At 33.0% G+C, this 20,414-nt stretch overlaps 2 protein-coding genes across 2 annotated transcripts in view; one reads left to right on the forward strand and one right to left on the reverse strand.

The window, feature by feature from the left end:
- Positions 1 to 14,017, reverse strand: part of LOC124365747 (T-complex protein 1 subunit gamma-like) — a 39,597-nt gene extending 25,580 nt beyond the window's left edge. Inside the window, exons 1-3 of the mRNA XM_046821739.1 lie at positions 13,857 to 14,017; positions 13,712 to 13,773; positions 5,105 to 5,281 (exon numbers count right to left, since the gene is read on the reverse strand). Coding sequence (XP_046677695.1) covers positions 5,105 to 5,281; positions 13,712 to 13,773; positions 13,857 to 13,890 — 273 coding nt within the window. The 5' untranslated portion in view covers positions 13,891 to 14,017. The remainder of the gene's footprint in view (positions 1 to 5,104; positions 5,282 to 13,711; positions 13,774 to 13,856) is intronic.
- A 2,738-nt stretch (positions 14,018 to 16,755) lies between these two features.
- Positions 16,756 to 19,178, forward strand: LOC124365748. Its single transcript, XM_046821740.1, has 2 exons — positions 16,756 to 17,389; positions 17,701 to 19,178. Exons 1-2 carry the CDS (start codon positions 17,245 to 17,247, stop codon positions 17,916 to 17,918), a joined length of 363 nt encoding a protein of 120 aa, XP_046677696.1. The 5' UTR covers positions 16,756 to 17,244; the 3' UTR covers positions 17,919 to 19,178.
- The last annotated feature ends 1,236 nt before the right edge of the window (positions 19,179 to 20,414 follow it).

A 20,414-nucleotide genomic window follows, 5' to 3' on the forward strand; every position in this document is an offset into this window, starting at 1 on the left:
CATGAATGTTAAGAAAACAGTTTAACTCAGGAGGAAAAGTCCTGAAAATATATTTAATCCTTCAGCATGTTACATACATAACAATGGGAAAGTCGTTTTGCTTATTTCAAACTAATTATTTTATTTTTGTAATATCATTTCACATCAATAATATTCTTTTAATTAATGAAAGAGTTTCAAGTTAGCCAGTCATGGCTGACTTCTGAAAATTGTTTACCGCTACAGCAATCTGAATTTTGCTATGAAGAAAGGTAGACTATTGTACAATCTTAAACTCAGATACTATTGGAAACTCATGATTTTGATGTAAACGGCTGATAGGGAACTTGATCGCCACTAATATTCAATATTTTGCTACTATATGTGCACTACTAAGTATACACTTGACTTGAAAATTAAGTAAACAATTACGTAACTGTGTTGATATTCTCAAAACCATAAGCATGCACTATATTTCACAAATGATAGATGTTAGGTTGTATTAATAATTTAAACTAAGTCAATACTGAGCCTGGTTACACATTTCTGCTATTTGATATATTTAATTCATTATTTTGATAAATTAATAATACATTTTGTAGAAAATTAACATTTCATTCAATTTAATTTTGTTAGTATAAAAGAGGTTTGTCAGTAGTTTTAGATGTTAAAAATTGTCAATTTAAAATTTTATATCTGAATGCCATTTTTGATCATTTGTTTTATAATAAAGTATTCTTACACAGGGTTCCCACTCAATCTAAATACTCAAATTCACGGCTAATTCACGGTTTTCACGGTTAAAAAAATTAAAATTCAAGGTCGAAAAGTTTTCATAAACAACGTTACCGGTACAAACAAAATCGTGTTGGAGAGGGGCGAAGTTGAGACGTAAACACTACAGACGCGGCAGAGCGGTAAAATACAATATAAAACTTCTTCCCATTTGACTAACGATGTCATTGGTCGTGCAGGAATTGACGGAAACGTCTAAAAGAACGGAATAACAATAGGCTTCGGTTACGACGCAAGCAATGAGCGGCGAGCGCCCGATTTTATGTGCGATTTGCTACATAATGAATATAACAAGGCATATTATTTTTACAAAACATCATCATAACAGTCATCAAAGCAATGACAAAGACAAATTTCAATATAATTAGCATGCACATAGCTCATAATTTTCTTTAACTTACAAGTTTGTTGAAATCTGAAGAGAACTTTGTTGACACAGGTTAGACAAGATGCAGGGTGACAGGATTCGTACGTTGGCTAAGGCTAACTCGTTTGAGTCTATGAAGTACACTTGCGTGATTATTAAATTATTTTCTTGTTTAACACATTATTATTATTATTTCGATCAATTTCTTCCACAGGAAAATTTTCACATAATCACAGGTTCACATTTTAATTAGTACATAAGAAAAGGCAATTTTATTGAAATTAAAATAACATATAAACGTTAAATGTATAAAAATTATATACAACTTGTTATAAGAAAAGTTATTTGGTACCAGTTTATACAAAAAAAAAAAATATATTTGTACACATAAATAAAGAAATTGATAAAAATGTCTAGAATAAAAGTGAATTACGATTTGCACTTTTTGCTAAGTTCCTGTATCTTATCGTCTAACTCAGCTGCCCTTTTCCTGGCGTCGGACAAAACCTGGAATTTTTGTGCTTCCAATTCTTTTTTTTCTATTGCAGCTTACTTCCTCTCTTTCTCAGAATTAATTTTGTCTTTCATTTCTTCTCGTTGTTTTGCCAAGTGCTCCGAGTAGTGGGCGTGGGAATTTTTGGCAGCATGAACTAATTCATTAGTGATTTCCATTGCCTCCAATCCTCCTGCTGCTGATACGCCGTCACAAACTTTTCTCAACGCGACTAAACTCTCCTCCTTCAAGTTTTCAACTATACACTGTTTGTTGACAGAGAAGCCTCTTTCAACAGAAGAATTTCCGTGAGAAAGTGTCAGAATGAGTTGAATGAAAAGCTTTAAATCTTTATATCAATTCTCACAATAAGAATAAGATTGGAGTGCCGAGCTGGGGAAACAAATCTTTCATGTTGAGACATGAAACCAGCTGTTGTCCGAGGATGGGGGAGTGGAGTACACGATATACCCCTCCCCTTCCACTCTCATTGACAGTAGACAACAAAGGTTATTTTTACCATAACATCGCTGCACCACATTACAATAAATGAACCTTGTACGATATATTTTTCATCTGCATGAAATGATTAATAGCGTTAACGTAGTCGTATGGAACCCGACAAAATTATACTTGGACGACTTCCTCGATTTGTAGTTTTGTAGTAATAAAGCTTAACACTACAAAGTTACTTGACGTTTGTTGTTTCCTGGTTAGAAAAAATGCAATGGTTTTTTTTCTAACGTTTTTATAACATGACGTTTCATTTGTAATATTTTACTAATACATTATACAATTTAAACACACATTCACCATAAAAGATTTAAACCGTGTACACTCGTAATATCCATGCAGCTTAGGAATCATAAAAAATATTATTGATAAGGAAAACGCATATCACTACCGTTTAATATCTAAAGAGATGAAAAATAAAATTGTTTTCTCAAACGACCTTACTGGTAATTAAAACAGTTATATAGGCCTATAAAGTTATGGTCTCGCTGCGTTAATTGATATGTGTCGTGTAGGTTCTGCTCCGTCACATTATTATACTATTTATTTACGCAAGACCCTAAATTAATTCAATTTATTGTCCACCATAAATTAAAATTTTTTATAATTATTACAAGACATTGTGTTAACAGTCATTACACACAACGATATAGATATCGTACTGAATAGCATTTTTCTCATTAATATTTAAATAAAATAAGGGATTTAATAGAATGAAATTAAGTTAAAATGTAATTTAAATTCCTTACATTAGATTAAGGATTTGTATACTTTTTTTATTTTATGAAAACAATAATAGACTATATCTGATACAATAAAACTCCAATACGAAAAGTGTTTACATTAAACGACAATCTATCAAGTAATTAAATTGTGTTATTAATCTCGCGTTCAATCAGAGAATGCCTTGTTTACAGCCGCGTAGCGTAGCCAAGGCCCGGAACCTGGCGACAGACAAAGACAGGCCTCACGTGATTTGAGCCGGAAGCGTCATCTCCCACCGGCCCTTCCTTTTCCTCATTTGTTTATAAACCATATTATCAGTACAATCGCTCAGATAGCAGCACCTGTCAAACTTCGTGGTCTATCCCCTACATTGCGTGCTACTTTTTACTTTGCAATAGCGAAGGTCAACTTTCCCATATGATCGTCTGACGACGACCCGTGTTGATTTTATTTATTCAAAAGTTGTAGAGATTTTCACGGTATGTAAACAAAATTCACGGCTTATTTAAGGTTTTTTCACGGTGAACGAAATTCACGGCTTATTCCCGGTTTCACGGTTTTCACGGTCGGGTGGGGACCCTGTTACAAATTTGAAACTTTTACTATTAGTAGACCGCAATAAATTACTAAAAAAATTGTCTTTAAAAATATACTGAGCAAAAAACACTAAACGTTGATTTTGTTTTAAAATGTAATTATAGGGTTTGAAAATTCTGCAGTGGCTCTATAGTTTAACACCTTCACTGCAAGTCTAGTCATGTATCGACTCTTAGATATAAAGATACCATCATCAGTAGATAAAAACAAAATTTTCTGAACAGTGAGCCTAAAGTGATAGCACTACTAACATTTGTTCATATGTGTTGTATGTATTAACCCTTTAAGCGTCATGAAAAATTGGACCTGATCTTTGATAAAGTTACAATTTTTAAAAATTTCCAATGTGTAAAGTTAAATTTATTTTCGTTTCTGTATGTCAAAATAGAGTTATTTAACGGTAAATAAAATTTGTTTAGCCCTTTTTGGATTTCCTAGGCTAATTTTTAACTTTTGAGAATACTGTAGTATAGCAGTGTAGTTGTCACTAATATTTTTATCATTTATTCAGTAAGTAGGGGAATGAAACACAGTTTTATAGATAAACATATACTATATTACAAACCAATAAAATTAGAAAAATACAAAAGTAGACAAAGAGTGTTTATTTGGTGGCGGGCTGTCACAACTGACATTCCGCGCGTCTCCCGCAAGCCACTGTTATCGCGTGGACTTTGAACTTTCTTATCGCTCGGCAACCTGTAGGACGGCCTTGCGGGGCTTGAATTATGTTTCTTGCTTTCTGAGAACATCCTTATGACCGTAGTAAAATATTAAAAAGTAATTGCTCAGAATTACCAAATCTTCAAATTCCGAATCGTCTGGATTCGCCATTCACACGAATAATGGTAAAAAAAAAACTAAATAAATACTGGAATCTGCTGTATATAATATGAATAATTTACTTTAAAAAGAATAGGACACAACAGAAAATTAGCGATAACCGAAATACATATGCGTGTACCGGACGCTTCTCACTAACTAACTGACTAGATGCCTTGACGGGAGCTCCCGTCAATGACTTTGTGAAAGGCACGGGCCACGCCCGCTAGACAGTGTTTGGCCAATTAGAAGCAACTGCCACTCCCATTGTAACAGAATTCGAGGCAGGGCAACCCGTCTGTATGTCACATGACTACTAGAACCATCTAGCAGTAAAATATTCAACTAACATAGCAGTAAGAAAATAAATAATGCAAAAACGCGGATCCACGGCAATAACGTTTTGAGCTTGTAGTAGCCCTCCGCGGATCCGCGTCAATAACACTGGAAAGGTTAAGTAACTAAACATTCATTTTACCAAAACTAACTGATTAATGTATTGTTTTTATCCTCCGTTGATGGTATCTTAATACAGAAATGTGTGATTTTAATCTTGGATTATACAAGGTATGTTTTAGCCTATAATTTAAAAAAAATATTAAACAACACATGTTTTTAAATGTAAACAATTTTGGTATGTGTCCCTAGTTGGCCTATAATTATTTGTGCCAAAAACTCAAGACTCTCATTTGCTTGTAGATTAATACAATCTCCAACAATATCTTATAAACAGCAATGAAATATTTTACACCTATTACTCAAAGTTAGTCGCAACAATAATTTATGTACAAAATATACAACGCAGCTCGTACCTCTTCGTCTTGGGTCCTGGCAATTTCAATCATGGACTTGGCCGCTGGGTGCTGGACAGTGATCTCCCGCAGGATGGCATTGCCGTCGTTGGTCATCACGATGCCCCCCATAGGGTCCATCAGCATCTTGAGCATGGCCTGGGGTCCCAGACATGTCCGTATCACATCCGCTATGGCCTGCAACCAGCCATTGTTGATGAGTAAGCTGCAGGGAACTGTGTCTCTCCCTTTTCAACCCCCACACTAATTTTGCTGACATTATTAAATCTCATGAGTAATTATTAAATTACTGTATCGGTTAACAGTACACATTTGAAAAAAAACCTAATTATCTTAAATTAGACAGTTTAAATTATTTTCTACATAGCATACTCAGAAAACATAGTAATAGGAGAAAAATATAAATGCGAGGTACCAGTTTTCATTAATATAAAATTAATGTTTTATTTTTGCTAATAATTCTTAAAATCTTTTTTTTATAAAAATGGCAAACTATAAATAACTGAAAATAGTCATTTTTTTTACCGAATATTTATAAACCAAATTAGAAAAACGTACGCAACATAAGTTGTAGATTAGTGAAATTTCACTTATGTAACGTAAAACAAACAATACTATAACAATCGGCACCAGCCGATACATAACCACACAAACAAGGAAACAATACAACAATACAACAAGACATACAACCTTCAACATCAACTGGAACAGAACAATGAAGGGATATATCTGCTGGCAGCAACTGATGACGAGTGCACAGAATACAAGGCAACAATGTAACAAGACATTAACAACTTTTAACATTAACTGGAAAAGAACAATAAAGAAGTATCTGTTAGCAGCTGATGACGAGTGCTCAGAATACAAGGCAACAATGTAACAAGACATTAACAACTTTTAACATTAACTGGAAAAGAACAATAAAGGGGTATCTGTTGGCAGCTGATGACGAGTGCTCAGAATACAACGAAACAACATACAATGAATCTGATGTACGATGGTCTCCAAAAACTTCAAAAATTCTGCCGCTTCCATAATCTGTACATTGCCAAGACAGTAATAAAAGATTTTTCAATACTGAATTTTATATAAACAATTGGGCTTTATTACAATAAGTGGCCACAATGACAATCGATATTTATGAGTAACGAATCCCTAATATAACTACTATTTTAAATTACAGTATAGATCGGCTGTTTTTATATCTTAAAAAATAATAATTTAATGATGCATAAAAACTATCTAGGTTTTAATTATAAATTGTAACAAACAAAACGGTATATTATTTAGTTACTTTATACTATTTTGAAGTATAATCATGTCCGACACCTTATGACACAAGTAACACATGTACATCACCACTGTATTTGCGACCAGCCATTAGTCAAATACCATACATATGATTTTACTTTGTTTGAATAAATTTGGAACAATAATACCAAACCAAATTATGTTGTAGGCTTTTAAGATTATATTAAATATTTTTTATATTCTGTAAAATAATAACAGCTGGCAATTATTAACTAAGAATATCTATACGGTAATTTTTTTTTATTCGATAGTTTAAAATTTCTCATTGAGTGTCGTGATGGTCACTTATTATACTGCAGCCAACAAATGTGCCTGACAACAAAATTGGCTGCAGCTGACAACATTATAAAAAAAATACTCCTTTGAAAATACGGAGATTTTGAGATAAATGATAGAGATTGACATTGACGACTAAAGTATTAGAAGTATTGATTTAAGGGTTGAAAATTCAATGTTTTGTTGGGGACAGTATTTTAGAAAATTTAAGTTTATTTAGGATGTATTATATGTTAATACAAATTAAATATAGAATGGGGCAGATAGATGATATATTCAATATAAATAGTGATTGAAAATTCCTGAATTGAACCATCACAGTCAGTTAGTGTTCTTTGCTGACGTGATGTGAGTTTACGACAACGCAGTGTGTGGATTGAGGGGTAAGAGGCTACAAGGAGTTGAGGAGGGGCTTGCCAGTGACACCTTCCAAAACATATGGTTGATTAAAAAAGAATGAGTGACAAAATTCTTTATATATAGCTTTGTTTTTTTATTAAATAACAGTAGTAACGTAAGTATTATAATGGTAACAAAGTTTTATAAACTAAAACACTATCATTTTTCTAAGTTACATGTTGACCTCAAATTTATATCCTGGTTTATCAGACACACTTTGTTTCAAGACTGCTATGATATTTGAATTTTCGAGATAAACAAAATTTAGCAAAATCCTCTACAATTTTCCAGCAGATAGAATCAGCATACACTCTTGTCACAATTTGCAAAGAACTATGTTGTAACAGTTTCACTTATGTATAAACAGAATGTTTATATTTGTTTAATTACTCTTTAACACTCCAGTCAAGAAATAGGCTCAAAAATAAAACTTTTTTATTTTCTTCATTATAAAGTAGAAAATAGGCAGACACAATCATTTACTTAGATTGATTAATATACAACAAACAAATGAAATAAGATAAGCATACAAAGAGATTATATGTTAGCATTGTCTATAATGCTAACATATAATCTTTAAAATTTATTTTTTATTGTAACAATAAACCAATGACAAAATATATATATATATATACACACATATATATATATACATATACATATATATATATATATATATATATATATATATACAGTACATATATATAGGCTATATATGCCAATTTTTATGGGGTTACTTGAAAAAAAAAAGAACGTTTTATTAACCCCAAAACTTTCAACCCTTGGCTTAGTTTCATATTGATTATACCTTGTTTGGAATAACGGAATGGAATATCTGGAAAACTTATGAACACGATTAAATGATTTTTTTATCACTCAATTTCACCTAGTGGAACATATAAAAAATTCAGTGACTTTTCTTGATGTAGATGTTCAATTCAATAACAGTCGCTTAAAACTAAAATTAATGTCAAGGATACAAATATTATGCAATACCTACATTATGGGAGCTCCCATCCACTGTATGTAAAGAAATGCATCCCCAAGGATCTTGCTCTAAGAGCTAAGAATCTATGTACAGATGAAATTGACTTCTACAATAATTATATAGCATCTTTGCCAAATTCATTAATTGACAGAGGATACCCAACAAATTGATTAATTGTGAAATGGCTAAACCCAAACACCTAACTAATGTTTTAAATATTAAGGAAAAAGATGCTAAATTTATAACTCAGTACCATCGTAGATTACAAGAATAAATAATGGAATTATGAAAATTGCCTACAAAACAGAATAATTTCCAAAACCAAAGGATCTTTTTAATAGGCCTCCTAAAACTATTTTTAAAATGCCACCAAATTTGAAAACTTTATTAGTTAATCCAAAATCTATTTAAAATAACAACAACAATCAAAATTTCAAACAAAAATGCCATCCATGCAATAAACCACGCTGTGGAATATGCAATATGATGCAATTGACAAACTGTTACAAAGTTGCATTACACAAGAAAAAATTCTATTACAGAAGATATCACATTTAACAGCAAAAATGTGTAACAATGCGTCGAAGTCCGACATCAAAATTTATCAAAGACCCGTGTTTACACATGCTGTACAACACAATCAAACCTTTGAAAATTGTTTCTCTCCAATTGGCATCAAGAAGTTTAAAAAATTATAAAAATAAAAAATACACAAAATTATTGTTAAGAAGATATGAACAAACCAACATATTTGGCTCAAATAAAAATCACCAGTTGGATTAAATCTGAGGTAAAGTTAATTTAAATGTTTCAACATTTTAAATCTTTCTCTGTAGGCCTATCTAAGAAAAGTTACATACAGTGGAGTCCCGCTAATCCGAACACGTGTAATCCGAACGTCGGTTAATCCGAACAGGTCCAGGAGGAATTATTTATAACGATAATGAACAGTTATAGGAACTAATTACATAAAAAATGAAAATGGGTGCATCATTTCGTACATAAACAAAGAAAACTTTAATTAAATAGACATACAGTATTTTATTAAGACAAATTGTGTACGGTACAGTACATAAATAATGAAGTTAAATACAGTACCAAATTGAAACTTATAGGTTAAGTATGAGTTAAATTACTGTATTAAGAAGTGAAATAAAAAAAAAATTGGACGTACAGTACTGATATTATTATTGAGTACAATATTAATTGTTAAAAGACATAAATTCAGTTATTGTCTTCTGTCGCATTAAAGAGAGTCTACTGGATGACGCGTAGTTTCGTACAACTATTGAACGCGTGGACCCGTACAATATCCAGTACACTCACATTGCTTAACAATAGAACTCTCACACTAAATACGGTAAATGTGCTTAGTATTCGCAAACACGTTTATTTGTCAAGAAATACAATGCAACAGTCAGAAAACATGTTTTAATAAACAATGTTGATAATTCCATAACAAAATAGACCCATTCTCAAGTTTAAAACCGTATTTTTCTGTAATTCTGGCTAATCCGAACAATCACATAATCCGAATAGGGCTCGGTCCCAATTAGGTCGGATTAACGGGACTCTACTGTATTTTATTTAGCCTACTGTTTAGATTCCATATTCATTATTGTATTTAATGAGTTTTCTTTTATTGTTTATATTTTTACTATAGCTTACATGCTTTTAATCCTAGAAAAACAATATTGAAAAAAAATACAAATTACTGTCATTACCACAGACGAAATCAAAATATGTAACATCACCTAGATACATATGTTTTGGCAGAATATTTTTTTAACAACTAAGTACATTGTTATAAATACCAACTAGTAAATCTTTACTTACACAACTTCATGTTATTAGTAGCATTTTCAAATGAGAAATGTTTAAAAAGCAATAGTAAACAATTAAATTTTAAAGGCCTGCAATTAAAAGCAACCTCTTAAAGGAACTCTAGTTGAATAGGCTGATAGTAATGCTTCAAACCATCAACACTCATAATTTGAAACTAAATTAATAACTTAGCAGAGATGCCTTGACACTAAAAAAATCAAGTGACAAACCATTTATGATTTTTGAAAAATGCTCGTGTCTGCCAAAAACCTGCTTGTCAATGATCACTTTGTACCATTGCTACTTGTAGGGATAGGTGTATTGTTGTAGACTTATCCATTAGAAATGAACAATTTTAATTCTTAATATCAATATGCTCAAAAAACGGTACTTTAGTATTATCCGGAGACCACTATTTTGGGATGAGTTTTCCTTATTGGTAACCAAAATAAAGTTCATCATATGTTATTAGTACTTTCCTTGTTTCATAATGAATCGAACAATACCTGATGAGTCATATTTCTGTCGCCAAATCATCTCAAAATAGGCATAGACACACGAATCACCTGTTATCACTTGTTCTTTTAGTTTTTGTTTTCAGTAATTGCTGTGTGCTTGATTAATTTATAACTTCAAGCTTCTGGAATTTACCTCAAACTGAATAGGAAAGTTTTTTTATTGGAAAAATACATGTGGCGATCGGGAGTAGTGGCGATGCATTAAACTCAATTTTTGCCAACATCACTTCCTGATGGGAAGCAGAATACAACAACCGTTTGTCGTAATAACTTGTAAATTTCAAAATAGGTCAAATAAAGCCGGGTCTTTTTAATACTGCAGTTTATTTTATTTTGGTCCCTGATAAGGAAAACTTGTCCAAAAATAATGGCCTCTGGATAATACCAAATTACCCCAAAAAACTAGAGATATCAAACCATTAAACCACCCATTTTAAAATGTGTAAAGCCGGGGCAAAAAAATACTAAAATCACATTATTTCAACCTTTCCAAACATTGTTATTAATATTCTACTTTTAACTACAATGCAACTTTCTGCACAACAAAAATTAATACAAACAAGTACATCTTATAGGGCCCTTAAAAGCAGCTTTAAAATTGGAACTGTAGCAAATACTCTTGTAACCATCTTTGTAAATACCTCCCGTTTTGCTTCATGATAAAAAGCAGTACTAGTCAATAATTCAACAAACAGTTGTCTCAGCTCACAAAAATACAAAATGATAGGACCATGATGGATATTGATTATATTCCCAAGTGTAGCTATAACAAGCACACATTGGAGAACTGCGCCAGGCTGTTTCCCAGACTGCCACACAGTTTTACCCTCATCCCTAATATTTAGGTAAACTTATGTACAAATACTAATTGCTTATAGGCCTAATTGTCCACATTGAATTAGGCTGAAGACTGTGTCAGTTTGCTATAGAAATTGCAATATATCCTGTATCACCATTAATATTTCACTATTCAGAGAGATTTACTAGAGATGATTAGTAGACTTGTTTTCATGCACGTTACATTTTATCGATGAGTTTTCACAAAAATATTCTACATTTGTAATGAAAGGGACTTTAATAAGTGGCCTAACTCGTTATTCACTTGTTATAGAATGCTTTTATCAAATGAATAATTTGCTATTATGATTTAGTTAACTTTAAATATAACTTTAACTTATTAATAAATTATAATAATGTTTAGTATAAACAATAAACAACAAGAAGTAACTAATTTTTGGAGAATTTAAAAAGGTGATGAATATGAGATTGAGAGTTCTTGGTGAGCAGTTAGAGAGGTTATATTTGTTATTTTTTTGAAAAATTTAGAGCTGATATTGACAAATCTCAGCCGAATGAAAACCCACATCCTGATTGGTGGTGATGTTAACTCTAAGTTTGATGTTATACGAGATCAACCCAGTGTGAGAAAATTATTAAACCTTCTCAGGCAGTTTGATTGTAAATATCTTAATAATAAGTCTACTTGTTTTAATTCCTGCCTCAATAACATTTTTACCAACATTCCACTCGAGCTGAGTAGTACCTGTGTAGTTCCTGTTCATATCAGTGATCACAGTGGCCTGGAGACAAGTCTGAATATATCATCTGTTCCTGACTTCAATAACTACAAAAAATATGTATTCCGTAACCTTTCTTCTCGTTGTCTGGACCATTTTTCGGAATTTTTAGGTAGTGTGGATTGGGTGAAACTAATCGAGGAAAACCACTTGCCTCCTGAAGAGGTTGAGGAGTAGAATACTGGCATACTGTCTTGTAGACCGTTTAAGTGATTTTTTTGTATTACTGAGATGTGCACCTGTCTGGGGAAAATTCTTTCCTCATTTCACAAAAGTGATTGTTAACTGCCGTTAAAGCAAGCTGTAAGTATTGTGTATTATCGCCGATATGTAGGCCTATGCTTAAAGTTGGTTTTGTTATTTTTAATGCTATTGTTGAATTGATAATTGCTTTTGCTATGTGTTATAATTCCTATTCCATGCGATTATTGTATAATGTTGAAGTTGGATAATATACCGAATTGTTCAATAACAATCACACAAAGAGCACAGACCGATTAAAAGTCTCCCCATGACAGGAATAGTTTGGTTAAAAAAATCTAGTACAAACTCAAAGGATTGTTAATCACATTCACCCATTTCACTGCTAAAGTTTTCTGTTGGGTAGGGTACGATAAGCGGAACCGGTTTTTTATATCGAAGAATGTAATCATCGATACCTAATATTCGCATCTCATATCCTAGACTATCAATCGATGTAAAAGTATCTATAGTCCTCAATAACAATCATGTTTTCAATTAAAATATGAATTTAATATTTACAGTGATCAAACAAATTATTACAACCAAAATTAGGAAAACTGAAGACGACGATATTTCCTCCTCTCACAGTTACAGTTGTTTCTTTCCTACAAATTTCACATAATGGGTTTTTTTGTACGAGTCCAACATGTTGAAGTCACGAAAAACACATCTTATCATCTTTCAAAGCAATGTTGTGTAATTTTCTAAAATTTACTGCTATTTTGAATAATCAAATGTTACTTATTCTATGTAAAATTGAAATATTACTTTACATGTATTATTTGAAAGTGTTTACAGCTGTTGATATAGATTATTTAAGTTAATTGTTCAAAATAATTAATTAGTATCGATTTATGATATCGATGGTTATGATTAATTAATATCGTTTGCCAATTTCGATATAAAAAACCGGGTTCGCTTTTCGTACCCTACTCCTTTTGTTCAAAGAACTATTTGCCGCAGACCACAACACAGTGATAGCTACAAGTATTTATAATCAATGTTTGAACTTTGTGGAATTCTGATCCATTACCCGATAGGTATCATCATTCTTTAGATTGTTTTGAGTTGGTTGCCAGCAGTGCTGGAAAATGTATTAAAGTCAAACATAATCGAATGGTTAATGCATTTGTAATGTAATTTAAAAGGTATAAACATCGAAAAAGTTATTCTGCCCATCAAAGCCTCAAGCTTTTCATGAGTAATTTGGACATCATTCCTTCCATATTAAAACAAAAAAGAGTTAAAAATATTTTTAAGCTGAAAACAAAAAAGAAAAACAGATGTCTTTTAAAATTGTCCATAGAACCCTTAAAAATTGAGCTTTCAAAGCAGAGTGGTAGCCTACTTCTAAGATAATATTTACTCTAAAGTTAAGGTTTTTTCAAACTATACCTTAGCTCTACAATTTATTTCCTTCAAATTGTGACGTTTTCTACATGAAAGAAAGTATTTCAAACAAAATGCTCACCTTTCCAGCAGCTATATTTTCCACCTGCACCTTCCTCCCAGAATCTCTTTTGGTGTTTTGACCTGAAACCGGATTAGGTTAGAATCTTATGTATTGTTGATGTAAAAATTACAAGACATCATTAGTAAAAAACAATGTTACTTACTTAACACTAAAATAGGAGCTGAGCCGCCGAACATTTTCAGATAGAACCAACTAATCCACTTACAAAATCCAGAAAGTAAAGCACGAGACAACGAAAATCGTGATTACAAGGTGTGGGCAACACTACTAGCAAGTGCGGAGGCCGGAGAGTGACAAACACCACTAAACTAGTTTACTGCATTCTGCATTCTATTTGTCTGACTAATAGATAACACAGAGGAAAGTAAAGGTCATGACTATAATAAAACTTATTTTCAGGTTTTATTCCCATTTAAGCAAACTTCTCTGGTTCAGCTCTTTGTGGTTAGTCGGCAACCTATTGTGACCTGTATTCTTTCGTAAGAGCATATTTTAGAGTTAGTTTGCATGGAGTTGTGACTTATGCGTGTCACAGCGCTCTGGTATGATTTGTTTATTTCAACCTAGATTGTAATCAGTGTTAGGTTAGTTATTCACTTGATGAATAGATCAGTTTGCAGATATCTAACCGTAGTGTTAATGATTTTTTGTATCACTGAACAATATAGCAAATGTCCGAAAAAAATCATGTTTCCTTCCATAGTCAAAAACAAACTTCAAACAAAGAAATTGTGCCTACTACGGCAAATGTTCCTTTTTCGAGTCATTTGAGCTGTTCAGAAGGCAGTTTCGTGTTCTCTGAAGTGAGTAATAATGGTGCATTATACTATATCACATCTCTTTGTATCTTATCTTCCCAAGACAATTTTTTTACTTAAAGAATGCTTACATTTTTCAGCCCAAACTAAAGTATAAATGTTTTATTTTAGTTGTGGATTTCAATATAGAAATTCTATCAGGCAATAAAGATTCTATCAAATATAAGAATTTAATTACATCTTTTGGGCTAAATATAAGTTTTACTGATTCATTAGTGTAACGAAACAATCTTCAACTACAATATTGTGGTTGTTGAGGTGTATTTAATTTAATTTTATAACCGATAGATTATGTCTCACTGTTCGGGAAACTGCATTGAATAAAAACGTGGTCTTCAATGTGGAATACAATCAAAACGTGCGAAAACCCTCAAGTCAATAAAGCTATATGTGGAATAGCTACGAAAATTCATTTTTATGCTTTTCGTTCTTTCACGGGTGTATTCATTGCATGAGTTAAAAGTTGTATACTCGTATTTCGCTTATGTCCAATCAGTTATTCAATTCGGTATTATCGCATGAAATGGGGCGTTGAAGTCAATAATTTATCCATTACTTGTAACTCAAAAATCAATTATAAAACAGCCCTAAAAACCTATGCGCTATCCCACTGTTGAACAATTGTATAACTTTAAAGTAGTTGATATTCGTCAATTATTTGTAAAAGCCCTTATCCAATATTGTTTTCATAATAACTTCAATTTCCTACAAATACGTGATTATGCCTACTCTACCAGATACCAAATCAGTATAGGACTTTTAGTGCCACATTTATTTAAAACCATAAATAACATACACTCTTAATATCCGGCACTTAAATCTATTAAGATTATTTGTAATACTCCTCTAGCAATTCTTTGAAAGTAGGCATGCCGTCGAAGCCATGATAACGTCTATATTCTCCGACTGGTGTACTCTGACGACTCGAGCAGGTCAAGAATAATACAGATAACTCCGTGCATTAATAAAATTTTGTTTCTTTAGGTAAAAAGTACATGTGTCTTTCTCCCTCCCCTCCCTCATCTCTCTCCCTTGACCTCCCTCTATCCCTCCCTCCCTCTCTCTCACATCCTCATATGAATGATATGTTTTGTATGTATGTACAACTTTATTCTTTATTTTTCTTGATTTGTATAAATTTTTACACTTTATCATTTTATCATCCTCACGCTTACCAGTGTATAGTATTCTCAGACCGTTAACGTTATAAACGGTTAGTTGATGAGTCACCACTGTTTACGCGTACCGTAGTTTAGTCAGTCTTATTTAGCTTACAGTGAAACTAAAGTTTTTTTGTACTGCATTCCTTTCAGAATGTTTTCTTATTCATTTTCACATGAATCTAACACTTCATCATTAGCCAGAGAAGAGGGATTTGTAAAATGGAAAAAATAGTGATGAATTACCAGAACATGAAAATTCCTCGAATCACAAACATTGCTTTTGCATGTGTTAAGTGTTTAGAGACAAATTTTGGAAAGGAGGTGTAGATAAAAACTGCAATACGCTATTCTAAATGAAGAATCTGACTGGAAAACAGTCTTACATTGCATTATTGATTCTATTTTATATTTAGTAAAACAAGGAAGTCCATTTAGAGGAACAAGTGAAAGATGTAATTTTGAAAATCCAGAAAGTGGGAAATTTCTTAACACAAAATAGCTCTTTTGTCCCAATACAATATCCTACTTCAACACATTTAACGCCATGAAAAAGGACAGCTAAGCTTTTTTTCATCTGGAAATCAGGATGAATTCCTTGACAGTATTGCCAAGAAAATAAGAGCAGATATAATCCAAGATGTTAAAAAAGCTAAGCATTTTCCATGAAGTTCAACTGTACACCAGACATCAGTCACAACAAACCAATGACGTAGATAATTCGATATTTAAAATTAAATAATAATTGTCCTGAATTTGAGGAAACTTTCATAGATGTTTTTCTTATTCTGATAAACTGGGGAAGGTATTTCCTCGGAAATTGTTAATAAAATGGATAATGATGGTTTGAATACGAAGCTATGTAGAGGCCAATCATATGATTATGGTGCTAATATGGCTAGAAAGTACCAAGAAGTGCAAGCTAACTCACTAAACTTAGCCGGAGTTCACGCTGCTGATAATTGTCTCCCAGCACAAAATTATTTTTGGAATGTTACATTCCCTTTACAACTACTTCAGGGCACCTCAAAATGGGAAATGCTTAAAATACGCTCCCTTAACCTCTTAACGCCCACTGTGCCAAATTTGTCACATACCCATTTTATGCATGTAGTATAGTGTCAGAATGAAAATTACAACCTTAAATGCCCATTGTGACACATATGGAACTATTTTCAATAATTTACTGTACTGTGCTGTTGCCTGGTGGCAGTTATGTGAACTACAGCCAGTGAGCAGATCTACCATACACAGTAAACACCAATTCTTCATAACCTCTAAGTCTTCATACCTGTATTTAGCAGAAAAAAAGTAAGTACCCTTTTTATAAAATATGGTCTAGTTTACATAGTTAACTGAAAGTGTGTTACAGTAGTTTTAGTTCATAAAATATGTCTAGTTTATGTTTTATGATGCTTTTTAGGTTTGTGCCAAATTTGTCACATTGGGCACAACTGTAAAACTGCAGTTTTTCAGTTCGTCCCAAAAATGGCACATTGGGCATTAAAGTCAACCTACAAGCTTTTTGTACAACAATGTTTATTTTTGTCAGATGTCACATTGTCGACTAAGAAGACATAACAACACAACTTCGCTTTTACCCCCCGATGACAGTGAAGACAGTTTGGTGGATGACTCAGATGAGGATCCAGATTACACCCCTGGCCGTGACAAAAAGAACAAGTTAGCCTTATTTTGTAAGTTTATTTATACCATTAATTCCATAATTAACTTAGTTAGGCTCATACTTACTAATCTAAATTTATATTCAATACTAATAGGCTATGTTCTGTTTATTATATGTCTTTTCTTGTTATGACAGCACCATTTTTAATGCACACGGTTAGGATAATTCAGATTATGTTACACTAGGCTGTATAGAAAATTGTTTCAGCGGTGCTGTTATATACTAGTAAAGACCTCAATATGTTATTTATTTTAGTGTGAAATACATACTTTTTTGTGGTTTGAAAAAAAGCAAGGCAACAGCGAGTTTGTTTTGTTTCAGTGAACAATGCAGCGAGCTCCAGTGATGTCACAGATGAAGACGAAGAGAACATCCCTTCAACGTCTACAGCCACAAAAAAGAAGATTCCAAAAAAACCAGCACCTGCTTGGAATGAAGTGAATCCAGATAACAGTGAGAAACCTTCTCCGCCAATGCTAGAATTAAGTAACGAACATGTACTTCAGTCTCCAGTTGACTACTTCAAAGATTTTTTTTGACAATGACCTTTTAACTTTGATTGCTACTCAGTCAAACTTGTATAGTGTCCAAAAAAATCCGAATAAACCCTTGAATACCTCAGAGAAGGAAGTAGAGCAGTTTATAGGCATTTGCATCTACATGAGCATTTATGGTCTACCTAGGAGTAGGATGTATTGGAATGGAAATACACGAGTAGAAAAGGTTGCACATGTTATGTCACGTAACAGATGGGAGGAACTGAAGGCCAACTTGCACTTCAATAACAATGATCACATGCCATTACAGAATGATCCAAACAAAGATAGGCTATTTAAAATCCGCCCACTAGTTGATGCTCTTCAAAACAAATTCAAAAACATTCCTATTGAGGAACAAATGCTCTGTGTTGATGAACAGATTGTGCCCTTCAAAGGCACATCTTTACTAAAACAGTACAACCCGATGAAACCCCACAAGTGGGGATACAAACTGTTTGTACTTTGTGACAGCAAGGGTCTGATTCACAATTTTGAGATCTACACTGGTCGCATACTACCTGCTACTTCCCTACCTGACATTGGAGCTAGTTCAAATGTTGTTTTACGACTGGTTGAACACTTGCCTCGTAATGAAAACAAATTCTTAATCTATTTTGATAACTGGTACTCATCACCAGCTCTCTTAGTGACTCTAGCAAATATTGGTTTCCAATCCCTCGGGACCATTCGACTAGGACGATTTCCAGGCTTGTTGTTTTCATCTGACCAAGAAATGAAAAAGAAAGGCCGTGGGTCTTATGAGGAAAAAGAGGCAACAATTGATGGGGTAAAAATTAGGGCTGTAAAATGGTTAGACAATCGAGGGGTGTCTCTTGCGTCAACTTTTGAGTCTGCTTGCCCTATCAACACTGTGCAACGCTTTGACTCTAAAGGTCGTGAGCAGATTGATGTCACTTGCCCTAAAATCGTTACAACATACAATAAGTTCATGGGGGGAGTGGACCTTCTAGATGGACTTATCAGCTACTACCGAATTAATCTAAGATCTCGGAAGTTTTATTTGAGGTTTTTCTTCCACTTTGTTGACGTAAGTATTGTCAATGGATGGCTTCTCTTCAGACGAGACTGTCAACATAATGGAATTGCTAAGCAGGGAGTAATGGATTTGCTAGCTTTCCGGTGTGAGGTGGCCGAGTCTCTTTGTAACTTAGGAGCTGACCCAATAAAAAGAGGAAGGCCATCAACAGACAGGGTAGAGAACGAATTTTCAAAGAAAAAGAAGAAAGGTCCATTTGTCAATATCCCTATACCAGATGTTAGAAAAGATGGAGTTGGACATTGGCCATCTGTTGTCGAAGATAGGCAGAGATGCAAGCATCCCTTCTGCAAGCAGAAATCATCCATTATGTGTGAAAAGTGTAAAGTTCACCTCTGCCTAAACAAAGGAAAGAACTGTTTTGTGGATTTCCACTTGTAAGGTGCTCCTTATACTGTGTAGTAATGTGTTTTACTTATAATTCTAAATATACTGTAATTATGAAGCAATATACTATTAGTTTTTCTTATGTCCTGTTTACTTTCTCTAAAGTGCACTATTTTCTCTATTGCCCAATGTGCCAGATTTGGCACTTACCCAAAATTTGGTTAAATAGTAAATTTAAAAATCTGAAAAAAATTACAGGTCATCTAAGTACCATTTAAAGTAACTTTTAGCATAAAATAATTTTTTTTATATACTGCATCATGTAGTGGGCATTAAGAGGTTAACACCGAAGGCAGAAAGTAAAACAAGGTGGTCAGCACGACTAGAGTCTGTTGAAGTAGTCTTCACACATATTGATAAATTATTCCTAGCGCTTGAATATTTATGTGGCAATGGGCCCACGCCAGAGACTAAAACTGAAGCTAGAGCTTTGTTGTATCGAATGAAAGATTTTTAGTTTATTGTGTTGACTTGCTTTTGGTACAGTGTAGGCTACTAGTGTACAGTGTACAGTGCCAATTGATAGAGTCAATAAGTTCCTTCAAGGAGAAGACGTGACAGTTGACAGAGCTATGCGAAATATCCAAGGGTTAATAAATCTTTTGTCTTCAAAGAGAGAACGTTTAGGGTCGGAAGCTATCGCAGATGTTAAGATCATGGCCCAAGATAACGGTTTGGACACTGACTTTAAAGAAAAAAGAAAAAGAAAAAAAGAAACCTGGCGAAATCTGTGAAGATGAAGAATACGAGTATTGTTTAACGCAAGAAGAAATTTTCAGAACTTCTCTAATGGAAATACTTGACAGAATTTTGAGTGAAATGAACACCAGATTTTATGCATTAAGAAATGTTAAAATTATAAATTTGGATTTTTGAGTGGTTCCCAAATCAATAATCTCGAGTTAGAGGAATTTAAAATTAGAGCAAAACTATTGGCTGATAGTTATCAAGATGATTTGAATAAAGATGAAATGTTCAATAGAAAGTTTCAAATTGCATGCACTTAAAATACATATGGATAATAATTTAAGAAATTCTACACTACAATCGAC

Source organism: Homalodisca vitripennis, chromosome 7 (assembly GCF_021130785.1).
Source record: "Homalodisca vitripennis isolate AUS2020 chromosome 7, UT_GWSS_2.1, whole genome shotgun sequence".
Classification (NCBI taxonomy): domain Eukaryota; kingdom Metazoa; phylum Arthropoda; class Insecta; order Hemiptera; family Cicadellidae; genus Homalodisca; species Homalodisca vitripennis.

What these genes read in the sequence shown, in the direction of transcription:
- LOC124365748 (XM_046821740.1), top strand. Translation starts at nt 17,245, where the DNA reads ATGTCACATTGTCGACTAAGAAGACATAACAACACAACTTCGCTTTTA. An exon ending in GAACAAGTTAGCCTTATTTT is followed by an intron (nt 17,390 to 17,700) that starts GTAAGTTTATTT and finishes GTTTTGTTTCAG; the next exon opens with TGAACAATGCAGCGAGCTCC.